At 39.0% G+C, this 15,533-nt stretch overlaps 1 protein-coding gene across 2 annotated transcripts in view; it reads right to left on the bottom strand.

Moving 5' to 3' along the window:
- LOC132273440 (uncharacterized) overlaps positions 1–15,533 on the bottom strand; it is a 44,918-nt gene that overhangs the window by 18,782 nt on the left and 10,603 nt on the right. For both annotated transcript variants that reach the window (XM_059774399.1, XM_059774398.1), the window contains 4 exons: positions 13,844–13,963; positions 13,639–13,738; positions 13,367–13,447; positions 32–81 (listed from right to left, as the gene is read on the bottom strand). In XM_059774399.1, the coding sequence (XP_059630382.1) occupies positions 32–81; positions 13,367–13,447; positions 13,639–13,738; positions 13,844–13,963 (351 nt within the window). The remainder of the gene's footprint in view (positions 1–31; positions 82–13,366; positions 13,448–13,638; positions 13,739–13,843; positions 13,964–15,533) is intronic.

Genomic DNA, 15,533 nt, shown 5'->3' with positions numbered 1-15,533 from the left:
ATGGTCCATAACACAATTGATAAGCGCATACCCTTCGGACGTAGTAATACGGTTATGCTCAAGCACGCCAGCGTTGTTAACCTAGAGGCAACAAAGTATTTCATCAATTACGGAGGAGTTACACTGGCAAACCCATTAAGTGGACGAAAAGATAGTCACATTAAATAATGCAGGATAAACTAAAAGTTTACCACTAGTGCAGCTTATTTAATAAGTTGACCTCTCCCGAGGACCTCTCTGGTTCAATGGCAAAACTGCAGTTTCTTTGCAACAAGGTTTCTAGCCGAGAAGTAGAAACTTAAGCATGAAGGGAGACAGCTCCCCTCCCATCAGCCATTCATCTTTCAAAATCTCAGGCTTTTTAATGGAGGCTCTAAGGACGACATAGTGCAGATTGGAGAGGATGACATTGCTGATTAAATCCATTATTGGAAAACATTTGTTGTGGGGGTTATGTGACTTAAAATGGGAAAACGACTATATTTTCTACTTTTCAAGTCCTTTCTCCAAAGGGCAAGGACCTCTGTAGTTCAATGGCAAAACTGCAGTTTCTCTGCAACAAGGTTTCTAGCCAAGAAGTGGAAGATTTAAGCATGAAGGAGACAGCCCTCCCATCAGCCCATTCATCTTTTAAAATCTCAGGCTTTTTAATGGAGGCTCCAAGGACAACGCAGTGCACATTGGAGAGGATGACATTGCTGATTAAATCCATTATTGGAAAACTTCTGTTGTGGGGTTATGTCACTTAATGGGAAAACGACCCTATTTTCTAAATGACAAGTCTTTCCTCCAAAGGGTTTGCAAATCTTAAGGGAATAGTCAAAGTTCTGATCCTCATATATGGCTTTTTCATTGCTCGGTTCTCTAGTGAATCTGAGGTTGATGCTGTACTTCAACAGATTCACACTTATGAAGGGAAACATACTGTACTAGAACACTTAAATAAGAATGTGAATTGTGAGAAAGAAATCTTGGGGTCTGTCCGAATATGGCTTCATCTTCATGACTACCAATTTACTGCCGGGGTGCCATTGCTATTTCACGATATGCTCTGAGTTTTCAAAACCTATATTCCTTGATGAAGTGTCATCCACGAGAGAGAGAGAGGAACATTCATTAGGATTTTCCCTATGCACCTCTACAACACTGATGTGAACTCTACTATTGATGTTGTTCCTTGTTAGCCGCAAGGTTTCAAGCCAAGTGAAACTTGGTGACTTTGATGAAAACAATTATTAATGTGAGAATTTAATAGTCCAATTGAGTGTGACGCATTTCTGGAAAATATTTATACTCAAATACCCAGTAGTGCAGAAGCTATTAGTTGATTTGGTTGTGATTAAATTCCTAAATGACCTAGATGAAATTATTAGGTCAACTTGCCCAATTTTTGTGATTGAGTTATCAAACAGTTTCTGGGTATAAATCCTCATAAACAAAAGCAGCAACAAAATATGTAGAGAACCACCTCTCTAACACACAAACTTCAACTATAAAGATTACCGTCTTCTGATATGCATAAAAAAGTGACCGCACAGTCATCACACAAACCCTAGAAGGCAACAAAGTAGACTATACCAGAATCGCGAACGACGAAGAAAAAACTGTTGTTGCAGAACCTCGCGAACACAAAAAAAAACACCAATTGAGATTGCAATAGATAAAAAACAGAACCACGACAACATAAAATGAACACTGATCGAGACTGCAGTTGGATCCGTGGTACGAGTGGATGTGATTAACCCTACTTTCTTTCAAACAAATCCTATCTTAGAATCTCTTCAAAACCCTTTACACCCACCAGGGTTTACACAAATTTGCTCTAGGGTTTCAACTGTACACCTAGAGCTTTACAAACCATGCTTTGATACAATGTTGACTTTAAGATATAATTAAATTAGGAGTAAGTGATAAAGAAGAAGAGAGAAAAAAGCGGATGAGAGAAAAAAAGAGAGAGAGATGGGGAAAGAGAGAAAGAATGAAAGAATAATTTCATCCTTCCACCAAATTATATTTATAATAACAAGTTTCAGAAATAAAACATAAGCCCAAAAATTATATAAGTAATAACAAATAATCCCCTGACAATAGTAATTGTGATGTAGAATAGCTCGCTCACGATTATCTAAACATACAGGATCATCGCAAATCAAGGAGGCTGAAAAGGTAAGGAGAATATAAGAAAATAAATAAATAAATAAGAAAAAGCCAAAAAGAGATTTGGTGTAGTTGCCAACAATAGAAGATATTATTCTCCATTGCAAGATTTAAGGAGAATTTTGCTCCATCAAATCTCAAATTTTCCCTTTAATATTATTTCGCGCATGCTTTCTTATTTTATTTTATTTTTGACTTGCCTATATAAAGGCAAGACATGTAAGTCTGCAGACATCATTATTATCAATATAATTTTAGTTTCTCTCTTGTGTGTTCTACGTTAGTTGGTATCAGAGCAAGGTTCTGAATCCAAGATTCGCCTTTGTTATGATGGCCGATTCACGAGATGGAAGCAACCCCTCCAGCGACAGTGATCGTGATGGAGTAGCTCTTTTGAGGGCTGAGTTTACTGAGTTCCAGACCAATGTTAATCGAACCTTACTTGATATGCATGAAACTATGCGTCAAGTATTGGTGAGATTGACAACGGTAGAACTTAACTGCGAGAACAAGAAGCAGCCCAACGACAATGATCATGGACGTGGTAATTACAACCCAAACCCACCGATTAGGCAACCAGTCTATGAGGAAAATGTTAGTTTGATTGAAAATATGCATTAAGTATTGGCGAGATTGAAAATAATAATAATACAGATATTTCAACAAAAACCAAAGATGAAATTCATTCCATTTTTAAAATCTTTCATAAGATGATATGTACTCAGTTTGGTTGTCCCCTCAAAATCATTTGATGGAGGAGAGTTTATGTATGGTGGTCTTGCCTCTTTTTTTACTGATAACGGGATTGTCCATCAAACCTCTTGTGCCGATACACCACAACAAAACGGTGTAGCTGAAAGAAAATACTGTCACATTACGGAGGTGGCCCGTTCTCTTCTAATTGGGATGGGAGTGCCTAAAAGTAATTGGGATGATCCAACCTTAACACCTACATAACTTATCAATCACATGCCTTCTAAGGTTCTTAGCTATCAACCCCCCTTCTCTGTCTTACATAATCACACTGCCTTGTTTACTTTTCCTTCGAAAGTGTTTGGTTGTGTTTTTTTATGTTCACATTCATCATCGCAAGGACAAATGGACCCTAAGGCAATCCGACGTGTCTTTCTTGGATATTCCGCCACTCAGAAAGGGTATCGGTGTTATAACCCTACCACTCGCCATCCGTTTGTCTCCATGGATGTTACATTCTTTGAGTTTGTTCCTTTTTTTTACACTACTCGGGATTCTCTACAGGGGGAGAGTACTATACCGGTAGAGAATCCTGTTGTCAGGGGCTTATTTGTTATTACTTATATAATGTTGGGGCTTATGTATAATTTCTGAAACTTATTATTATAAATAGAATGTGGCGGAAGGATGAAAGTATTCTTTCATTCTTTCTCTCTTTCCCCCATCTCTCTTTCTCTTATCCGCTTTCTTCTCTTTTTCTTCTTTATTACTTACTCTTGATTTGATTACATCTTAAAGTCAACATGGTATCAGAGCATGGTTTGTAAAGCTCTAGGTGTGTAGTTGAAACCCTAGAGCAAGTTTGTGTAAACCTATGAAGCACCGACACGTTGCCAATGTACAAGTGTCGGACACGTGTTCGACACGGATAGACATGTCGGAGCTCTGGACACGTGTCCGACACCTTGAAATCGGTGTCTTAATTTTTTATTATTTAATATAGAACGGACACGGGGGAGGACACGCAAAGGACACCGTGTTTGTCACTATAGAAATTTTCTTTTGAAAAAAAATGAAAAGAAAAACAGAGAAGAAGAAGATGACATATATATATATATAGTATACACAAAGAAAAAAAACAACTGAATTTACAGATCATGTTCTTATATGCCACTTGATCTGAAATTTTCGGTAGATGACTTTTTAAAATCGCTTGATGCAGAGACGTATAAGGTCATTGGGATGGCCACCAGTGAGAGGATCGGAAAGAAAAAAAAAAAAGGAGAAGATGAGAAGAGTGGTGTTGTGGGAAAAGAACGGCTGAAGAGAGATAAAAAGAGTAAAGGAAAGAGTGGATAAGAATAAAAGTTAAGCCTTATCTACTTTTATCCCTTGTTTAGTTACAGATAAAACTTAGCCTTTTGAATATACAGATATTTATTTCTTTGTTTATATATTAATAGAATTTAGGCCTTACACTCAAAATATTTAGTGGGCCAAATTTAAAAGGGTTAAGAATGGAGGAGAAATTGAGAAAACACAATTATTAGTATTAATTTTTTATATATATAATAATTATTTATTTTATTTTATTGTCGTATCCTTGCCGTGTCCGTGTCCGTGTCCTATTTTTTTTAAATTTGACGTATCGCCGTATCCATGTCGTATCGTACCCGTATCCCGTGTCCGTGTCCGTGCTTCTCAGGTGTAAACCCTAGAGGGTGTGAAGGGTTTTGAAGAGATTCCAAGATGGGATTTGTTTGCAAGGAAATTTTTTGGAACCTGTTTTTTATCTATTGCAGTCTCGATCATTTTTTTTTTTTGGGTTGGCGAGGTTCAGCAACATCGGCTTTTTCTTCATCGTTCGGGATTCTGGTATGGTCAACTTTGTTGCTTTCTAGGGTTTGTGTGGTGACTGTGTGGTCGCTTTTTTATGCATCTTAGAAGACGGTAATCGAAGTTTGTGTGTTAGAGAGGTGGTTCTCTACATATTGTGGTGTTGTTTTTGTTTCTGAGGATTGTATAGCCAGAAATTGTTTGATAAAATGTCTGGCTTAAAGATGACTTCAAAAGAAGCTGGGTCTTCTCCTAGTTTGACTGCAGTATTGGGAGGTAGAAGTGATCACCATCCAGGCCTTTGTATTACGACTGTTAGGCTGGATGAGACGAACTATACGGAGTGGGCTCAATCTGTTCGTATGCATATCACTAGTCGTAGAATGATCGACCATATCGAAGGGACTGTCACGTATACCTCCAAGAGCGATCCTGAATTCAAAGAGTGGAGTGCAAATAATGCACTAGTTATGGTGTGGTTGTTGCAGTCAATGCAGCCACAGATCAACAAAGGGTTTCTGTTTGTGAAAACAACTAAAGAGCTATGGACGGCTATGGAAGAGACGTATTCCACGGTTGGTAATTTTGCAAACTGTATGAACTCCAACAACATATTTCAAGATTCAGGCAGGAAGACCAAACTCTTGCTACATATTACCACACTATACGTGGTAAATGGGAAAAGTTAGATCATACCAAGACTACATACCTGTGTGTGCAGCTGATGTTAAAGCATTTCATGCTATGGTAGAAAGGAATCGAATCTATGAGTTCTTGGGTGGTCTACATCCAAGATACGAGCATGCCAGGGTACAAGTGCTAGGCAGGTATCCATCCCCTACTTCTTTTAAAGATGTGTTTTCGTATATCCAGATTGAGGAGAGTTGAATGAAGACTATGTCTACACCTGTATACACTAAACCTGAGTCAGAAGTACCATTATCTGAGAGGTCTGCTCTTGCCACACAATAATGGAACAAGCCCAATCCTCTAAAAGGAGGGAAACAGGATAACAAGAGCAAGTTGAGGTGTGATCACTGTGGGCGTAAAGGAGGGAAACAGGATAACAAGAGCAAGTTGAGGTGTGATCACTGTGGGCGTACGCTCCACTCAAGGGAAACATGCTGGAATCTACACAGCCGCCCTACTCCAGCTCCTGCTAATGCGAATGCTAGGCCAATGCCTGGTCCATTTAAGGGGTCATCTATGGGACATACTACAGAGCGTGAGACTGCTTCTACTAGTCATGCCTCCTCAGGGCCACCGAGTTCTTTGTTCGGGGCTGAACTTGATGCTTTCCGACATCTACTAGCACAACATTCCTCTGTTTCCACCTCTAACTTCGCTCAGATAGGTACCTCTCATTCGGCACATCAAATTTCCACATTATCTAGTGGGCCACCCTTGATCATTGATTCAAAAGCCACAGATCACATAACTAATATGGCTTCTGATTTTTCTTCGTACAGTTTATGCTCTGGTAAAGATAAGGTTAGAGTCGCTGATGGCACCTTTACCTCCATTACGGGGAAGGGCACTGTTTCTGCCTCTCCTAATCTTACCTTATCCTTTGTTCTTCATGTCCCAAAGTTTACCAATAACCTCCTTTTTGTCAGTCACATTACAAAAGGCTTGAATTGTAATGTAACCTTTTTTTCCATCTCACTGTGTGTTTCAGGACTTGGACTCGGGGAAGACGATTGGAAGTGAACGTGAGGACAATAGCTTGCATTTGCCGAACGCGAGGCCAACTTCTTATTATGTAGCAAATCAATCTAGTATTAGGAATAGTAATGTCAATAAAGATCTGTTAATGCGATGGCATAATAGACTAGGTCCATTACCACTTCCTGTTTTAAAGCATATGCTTCCCCAGTTTGCTTATGTTGAATCTTTTGAGTTAAATTGTGAAACATGCGTTCTTGCCAAACAATGTCATGTTTCTTATCATACTAGTATTAATAAAAATACAGCCCCTTCGCAGCTTGTTCATTCTGATGTGTGGGGTCCTGAATCTACTACTTCATTACTTGGTTTTCGTTACTTTTTTGTGTTTGTTGATGACTTTAATCGATATACTTGGCTTTATATTATGAAAACCAAAGATGAAGTTCATTCCATTTTTAAAACCTTTCATAGGATGGTATGTACTCAGTTTGGTTGTCCCCTCAAAATCCTTCGATCTAATAATGGAGGAGAGTTTATGTATGGTGGTCTTGCCTCCTTTTTTGCTGATAACGGGATTGTCCATCAAACCTCGTTTCGATACACCACAACAGAACGGTGTAGCTGAAAGAAAACACTGTCATAGTACGGAGGTGACCCGTTCTCTTCTAATTGGGATGGGAGTGCCTACAAGTTATTGGGCTAATGCAACCTTCACAACTACATACCTTATCAATCGCATGCCTTCTAAGGTTCTTGGCTATCAATCCCCCTTCTCTGTCCTACACCATGACACTGCCTTGTTTACTGTCCCTCCGAAAGTGTTTGGTTGTGTTTGTTATGTTCACATTCATCATTGCAAGGACAAAATGGACCCTAAGGCAATCCAATGCGTCTTTCTTGGAAACTCCGCCACTCAGAAAGGGTATCGGTGTTATAACCCTACCACTCGTCGTTGCTTTGTCTCCATGGATGTTACATTCGTTGAGTTTGTTCCTTTTCTTCCACTGCTAAGGATTCTCTACAGGGGGAGACTACTATACAGGTAGAAAATCCGTTGTCCATTTAGAGGGAATGCCCCCTTTCTTTTGCCTGTTCCCATTCAGGGGGAGCTTCTTACTGAGGTGCCTATGCCTAGTCCTCCTAACACTAATGATTTGCAGCAGGGAAAGCAGCCAATTGTCTGCACTAGGAGGGCAAAACAAGTTATTGACTCACCCCAGGACCAAGAAGTCTCCCTAGATCCAGGTAATTCCTTAGTTGACATTGATACTGCTGATTCTTTTCCCAATAGCATTCGTGTTGATCTTGATGTCCCTATTGCCTATCGTAAGGGTGTTCGTAGTTGTACAAAGCATCCCATATCTTAGTTTGTATCCTACGATGCCTTATCTCCAACATATCGTGCTTTCAATTCATGTATCTCCTCTATATCTATTCCTTCTAGTGTTTCAGATGCTCTCAGTCAAACTCCATGGAAGAAAGCTATGCTTGAAGAAATGAAGGCCCTTGAGAAGTATGGTACTTGGGATATTGTTCCATTACCTAGGGGTAAGAAACCAGTAGGCCGCAAATGGGTCTACACAATAAAGTATCATGCAGACGGAACAATTGAGAGATATAAAGCTCGGTTAGTTGAAAAGATCTTCACTCAAACCTATGGAATTGATTATCTGGAACTATATGCTCCAATTGCCGAGATGAACTCTATACGTGTTCTTTTTTCTTTGGCAACTAATTTGAATTGGCCCTTACATCAGCTAGATGTAAAAAATGCTTTCCTTCATGGTGACTTGGAGGAAGAAATGTATATGACTATGCCACCAGGGTTTAAGCTTGCCAATGGTCAGAATTTATTGTGCAAGCTAAATAAAGCCCTGTATAGGTTAAAGCAGTCGCCACGTGCTTGGTTTGAGAGGTTCAGCAATGTTGTGAAAAGAGTAGACAGAGTCAAGCAAATCATACTCTCTTCATCAAGAAGCACCAGGGCTACCATTGCCATTATTGTATATGTTGATGATACTGTTATCACTGGAAATGACTTATCAAAAAAAAAAATTGATATCACTGGAAATGATCCGGAAGAGATTCGTCAAATGAAGTCATTCTTAGGACAAAGTTTGAGGTTAAAGACCTCGGATCATTGAGATACTTTCTTGGCATCAAGGTGTGCAAATCGAAGAAAGGGGCGTTCATTTCTCAACAGAAGTATATGTTGGATTTGTTGGTTGAAACAAGCAGGCTTGGAGCTAGACCTATTGATATTCCCATTGAGTAGAACCATAGGCTTAATGATGTAGATGGAGACCCATTAGATGATGTGGGAAAATTTCAGCGATTGGTTAGGAGACTAATTTACTTATCTCTCACGCGCCCGGATATTGCCTACGCTGTTAGTGTGATTAGTCAATTTATCCATGCTCCACGTACACCTCACCTTGAGGCAGCTCATCATGTTCTTCGTTACCTCAAGGGTTCACCTGGTAAGGGTATATTGTTTGGCAATCATGGCCACTTGCGTGTTGAAGCCTATATTGATGCTAATTGGGCAGGGTCTATGACAGATTGACGATCTACTTCAAGATATTGCACATTTGTTAGAGGTAATCTTGTTTCATGGCGAAGCAAGAAACACTCTGTAGTAGCTAGATCTAGTGCAAAGGCTGAGTTCAGATTCATGGCACATGGAGTTTGTGAGTTGTTATGGCTACGTACGATGTTGGGTGAGTTGGGTTATCTTGTTTGCGAGTTAATGAAGTTGTATTGTGACAACAAGGCTGCTATTAGCATTGCCCACAATCCAATTCAACATGACAGGACAAAGCACATTGAAGTCGATCGACACTTCATCAAATAAAAGCTTTGTCTTGGGCTGATTTATACTCCATACGTCAATACACATGATCAGGTTGCTGATGTTTTGACTAAGGGTGTGAGCAAGACTTGCTTGCAAAATATGTTAGTCAAGCTGGGCATGATAGATATCTTTGCACCATCTTGAGGGAGAGTGTTGTCAGAGGCTTATTTGTTATTACTTATATAATGTTGGGGCTTATGTGTAATTTTTGAAACTTGTTATTATAAATAAAATGTGGTAGAAGGATGAAAGTATTCTTTCATTCTTTCTTTCTTTCCCCATCTCTCTCTCTTTTTCTCTCATCCGCTTTCTTCTCTTTTTCTTCTTTATCACTTACTCTTGATTTGATTATATCTTAAAGTCAACAAATCTGTCGTCCATTCAGAGGGAACGCCCCCTTCCTTTGCCTGTTCCCATTCAGGGGGAGGTTCCCATTCAGGGGGGAGCTTCTTACTGAGGTGCCTATATCTAGTCCTCCTAAAACTAATGATTTGGATGCTATGATGCCTTATCTCCAACATATCATGCTTTCACTTCGTGTATCTCCTCTGTTTCTGTTCCATCTAGTGTTTCAGATACTCTTAGTCAAACTCTATGGAAGGAAGCCATACTTGAAGAGATGAAGGCCCTTGGAAGAATGGTACTTGGGATATTGTTCCATTGCCTAAGGGTAAGAAACTAGTAGGCTGCAAATGGGTCTACACAATAAAGTATCATGCAGACGGAACAATTGAGAGATACAAAGCCTGGTTAGTTAAAAAGGGCTTCACTCAGACCTATGGGATTGATTATCTGGAAACATTTGCTCCCGTTGCCAAGATGAACGCTATACGTGTCCTCCTTTCTTTGGCAATTAATTTGAATTAGCTTTTACATCAGCTAAATGTAAAGAATGCTTTCCTTCATGGTGACTTGAAGGAAGAGGCGTATATGACTATGCCACCAAGGTTTAAGTTTATCAATGGTCAGAATTTAGTATGCAAGCTAAATAAAGCCTTGTATGGGTTAAAGCAGTCGCCACGTGCTTGGTTTGAGAGGTTCAACACTATGAAAAGAGTAGGGTACACACAGAGTCAGGCAGATCATACTCTCTTCATCAAGAAGCATCAGGGCTTCACCACTGCCCTTATTGTATATGTTGATGATATTGTTATCACTGGAAATGATCCATATGAATAATGAAGTAATTCTTAGGGACAGAGTTCGAGGTTAAAGATCTCGGAACATTGAGATACTTTCTTAGCATCAAGGTGTGCAGATCAAAGAAAGGGGTTTTCATTTCTCAACAGAAGTATGTGTTAGATTTGTTGGCTGAAATAGGCAAGCTTGGAGCTAGACCTATTGATATTCCCATTGAGCAGAACTTTAGGCTTAATGATGTGGATGGAGACACATTAGATGACGTGCGAAGATTTCAGTGATTGGTTGGGATACTGATTTACTTATCTCTCACGTGCCCGGATATTGCCTACGTTGTTAGTGTGATTAGTCAGTTTATACATGCTCCACGAACACCTCACTCTTAAAGCAACTCATCATGTTCTTCGCTACCTCAAGGGTTCACCTTAGGGGTGCACAAAAGAATCGTGGAACCGTGAGAACTGAACCGAACCGAACCGTGGGCTTCAGTTTCGGTTCTCACGGTTCCGATTCCGGTCCCGGTTCCGAGTTTAGGAACCGTGGGTGTACGGTTCCGGTTTTAGTTCCAACCCGTGGGAACCGGTAAGAATCGGAACCGTATATATATATATATATTTAATTATATACTAAAGACTGAAAGTAAACTAAACAGTGTAAATTGTAAAAGACTAAAAGTAACTAATGTTACTAAACTACACTCATCAAGATTGAGGCAGCCACCGAGCCACGTGGTCCACACTAAAGTGACTAAACCACAAAAACATACTTTTTTCATTTTTTGCCCTAAGCTATCCCTCATCAATTCAGTCCTCGCCTCCTCTCAATCTCTCATCTAAACAGACTAACCCTAAGCTAACTTTCGCCTCCTCTCATCGCCCTCGCCTGAGTCGCCTCCTCTCATCTCCTCAGTCCTCATCGCCCTCGCCTCCTCTCAAGTCTCATCTCAAGCTTCCTCGTCGATTCAGTCCTAAGCCATCTCAGATCAATTTCATCATTAATCGTCTCCAACATAGACACCTCGTCCCATTACTCTGTAAGTCCTTGATCGATCTGTCACATATGTTGCTTTCTAAAGTCTTAAACTATTATTTCCATTATCTATCCACTCCTCATCAGTCATTCACTCATTCATCCTCACTCCCATCTCAGATTCCTCACTGAGTACTGAACAAGGGAACAACAGTGTTGTAACAGAGTAAAAAAACCAAACAGTTAGCAGTCGGTTCTCATGGAACCGAATCGGATTCGCTGTTCGGTTCCATACCTATCCGGTTCCCTTTTTAAGGAACCGTTGTGACCGGTTCCGGTTCCGACTAGAACCGAACCGTGTGCATCCCTAGTTCACCTGGTAAGGGGATATTATTTAGCCATCATGGCCACTTACGTGTTGAAGCCTATACTGATGTTGATTGGGCAGGGTTAGTGATAGATCGATGATCTATTTCAAGATATTGCAAATTTGTTGGAGGTAATCTTGTTTCATGGCGAAGCAAGAAATAGTCTGTTGTAGCTAGATCTAGTGCAAAGGCTGAGTTCAGATCCCTGGCACATGGAGTTTGTGAGTTGTTATATGGCTACAAACTATGTTGGGTTAGTTAGGTTATCTTGTTCGTGAGTCAATGAAGTTGAATTGTGACAACAAGGTTGCTATTAGCATTGCCCACAATCCAATTCAACATGACAGGACAAAGCACATTGAAGTCGATCAACACTTTATCAAGGAAAAGCTTCGTCTTAGGCTGATTTGTACTCCATACGTCAACACACACAATTAGGTTGCTGACGTTTTGACTAAGGGTGTGAGCAAGACTTGCTAGCAAGAGATATTGGTCAAGTTGGACATGATAGATATCTTTGCACCAGCTTGGGGGGGGGGGGGGGGGGGGAGTTTTGTCAGGGCCTTTTTTGTTATTACTTATATAATGTTGGGTGCTTATGTGTAATTTCTGAAACTTGTTAGTATAAATAGAATGTGGTGGAAAGATGGAAGTATTCTTTCATTCTTTCTCTCTTTCCCCATCTCTCTCTCTTTTTCTCTCATCCTATTTCTTCCCTTTTTCTTCTTCTTCTTATACCTTACTCTTGATTTGATCATCTCTTAAAGACTTAAAGTTTAACATCTTCTTCATTTTGAAATTGCATTCCTCTGCAAACACAATCCCTTTAATGGAGACACATGTTGGAAGTTAGAAAGTTATGAGAAATAATCTCACCTATAGAATTGGTGACTGCAATTCTATTAAAGTGTTCCTAAATCCTTGGTGGGATGGATTGACTCTCAGCCAAAGGTTTGGGCACACAGTGGTCAGGGATTTTGGTCTTCAGAAAGATGCTTTGTTTTGTTCCATTATTCAGAATGATTCATGGAAGCATGGGGCTTGTAATTCCAGAACTGTTTGGAAATGCTTAGCTTAGGTTTTTGTTGGGATCTTGGTGAAATCAGATCCTTTCAGTAGCTTATTCAATGGTTTTCCAATCATGTTCAACGTAATTCTCAAAGAAAGTCCATTTTCAAGATGCACTTTGCTACCATAGTATGGATTATTTGGAAGGAAAGAAATTATAGACTTCATCATGATTCATCTAAGAGTTCTTAAGTGGGTTGCAAAAGCTTCATGGTGGGAGGTTCTTGATATCATTGGGCTTAACTTAGATGATTTGGCAGGGCGGTAGTTATTTGTGCTCCTTTGTATCTCGTACAGTTTTATTTTCTTCTTACTAAGAAGTGGAGATTTTTCATTCCTTTGGATGTAATGTGAGGTTATTCCCTTACTTCTGTTCTTGTACTTTATTGTTTTTCATTTTAATATATTTCCACATTTAGGGGACAAAAAACTAAAGAGTGTAGTAAAGAAAATAATTTACACATTCAATATCGAAGACTAAAACAGGTCAAAAAACATGTTATAGTGCAAGTCCAAAAGGTAGATTATTAAACATATATGCCCAAATTATGTAAACATGATTTGTATATCTAGAAAATAGTATGGTAGATTTATAAATAGGGGAAACATTTACCAAGACATGAACTGGCACATCCTTTGAGGAAAATCTGGAAGCAAATGACTTGATCTCGCTGACAGATGAAAGATCACATACCTGTGAGCATAGTTATATAAGCATTTCATATGAAAACACAAGTGAACATATCTTACAGCTTATTTATCAGGTTGTCAATCAGAAGATCTCAATAAAAACCAAACCCATATTAATCAAAGTCCAATGATAATAGACAAAGCCCTTAAAAGGTACTCAAAGAGCTATACGAAGAGAAAAGGGAAGTCAAATACCTCCAGGTAAACATTCTGGTTGCCAGTCACAGACTGAATTTTAGTAAGAGCAGCTTCTCCCCTCTCCTTATTACGGCATACCATATAAACACTAGCCCCACTGTAAGAACATCAGGCATAAACTAAATATTGACTGAAAATAGTAATAATAAAGTTTAAACTTTAAAATACAGACAGCTAATGGGATAATTAATAAATACAGCACCGTGAAGCAAGACCCTCAGCAGTAGCATAGCCAATGCCGGAATTAGCTCCTGTAACTATGCAGTTCTTTCTCTCTATTTTTGTTTGCATGTCTTCAGGTTTGAAGTTTTTCGAGTGCTCCCTGGAAATTCATAAACCACACATGAATAAATTATAAATAACAAATTGGAGTTCTAACAACTCCATAACATAAAACTGCATTAAGTATACCAATATATTGTAATATCTATCAAATGCTCAAAACTACTGTTGCTAAAGAATGGGGACGTTAGAGTTGTGGCTCAAATTCTGGTAGTGAATTCTATTCTAGACAAGTGGAACCGGTTCCGCTTTAATAGAACCGCTTGCACTTGGGTAGAATGGTTGAAATGATGTTTAAAGAAGCGGAACCAGTTACACTTTAGTGGGACCGGTTGTGCTTGCCTAATATGTGCAAGAAATAGTTTCTTAATCAGCTTTGGAAGCCAAAAGACTTGGGAAAAAGGCTGAAGATTTGGGGAAGAAGTTGTGCCTGCTATTTTAGAGTTGAAGATTGATATGGTAACTCCTTGTAGGCAAGTTACGAATACTTGTCCAACAAGAAATTGGGTTTTGAAGACTCCATAAATAGAGATGGGTTTGGGTAAAGAGAAAGAGAATAAAGAAAAAATGTAAAGGGTTTAAGGGCGAGTGTTGTGAGGAGAGGGGAGAGTATATATAATTCCCGAGTGTATACATATAGCCTCAAAAGAGATGACGAGTGAGTGAGTAGTGTTTTGACATCTGGTTGTATATTCTCTTCATTGATTCATAATAGTGAAAATCTCTCTATGAACGTAGCCCTAAAGTTTGGTGAACCATATAAAATATTGTGTTGTGTGTAGATGTGAATGATTGTTATCTCCATATATGCTTGTGTTGATGTGATGTGATGATGCATCCACTGTATGTGATGAATGAAGGATTTAACTCTCAACAACAGCTGAGCGTTGAGTGGGTTGGAGGGGGTTAATTAACCCCAACAGGGGGCATAATTATCATTCATGCAAATCCCATTATGAGCATAATGGCACCGCTTTGTTTAATCATTTCCTTATGAATTCAGAACTTCTAGCTATTAATAAATAAGAGATGGATTGACATTATAACTCCGGGAACAATTTTACTCCATTAGATGCAAAGTTTTACCCTTGAACCTTGCAAAAAAAATACGGAGTAATATTTATCTTTGAAAATTACATTGGTTCACAGTTTCAAATTCATGTAATTTAACCATAATTTTACAGGTGATGACAATTTACCATATAAACAAGATTCAAAACCCATTTACATTGTTACACTGACACAACCTTTCATGTACTTACCTGAGTCATATGTTCTACATCAGATGCTGTTGGTGATATTTTTAAAATATATATATATATATATATTGTTGACCTTAAATCTAAGACTTTTGATGATTACAATTCATTAACGATGTTCTATGCGTACTAATATCTACTTTAAGTTAAATCACAGCTCTTAGCATCCATCAAGGCATATCATGAAAGCACAGATGAAAAGTTGCACCACAACACAGAAGGATCATGAAGGAAATACTAAAGACATCATGTCTCAATCAGAAGCTATCAAGATCATCCTAGCAATCAAACGATCATGCAAATACTAATGAAAAAGGGGTAGCTAAGGTGGTGAGTGAATAGGAACCTTTG

The sequence above is a fragment of the Cornus florida genome, unplaced genomic scaffold (genome assembly GCF_030987335.1).
Source record: "Cornus florida cultivar Cherokee Brave unplaced genomic scaffold, ASM3098733v1 CherokeeBrave_3.0.0_Hap2_Chr09, whole genome shotgun sequence".
In the NCBI taxonomy this organism is placed as follows: domain Eukaryota; kingdom Viridiplantae; phylum Streptophyta; class Magnoliopsida; order Cornales; family Cornaceae; genus Cornus; species Cornus florida.
Note: the sequence above shows the minus strand (reverse complement) of the source record. Positions and strands in the feature narration are given on the sequence as shown.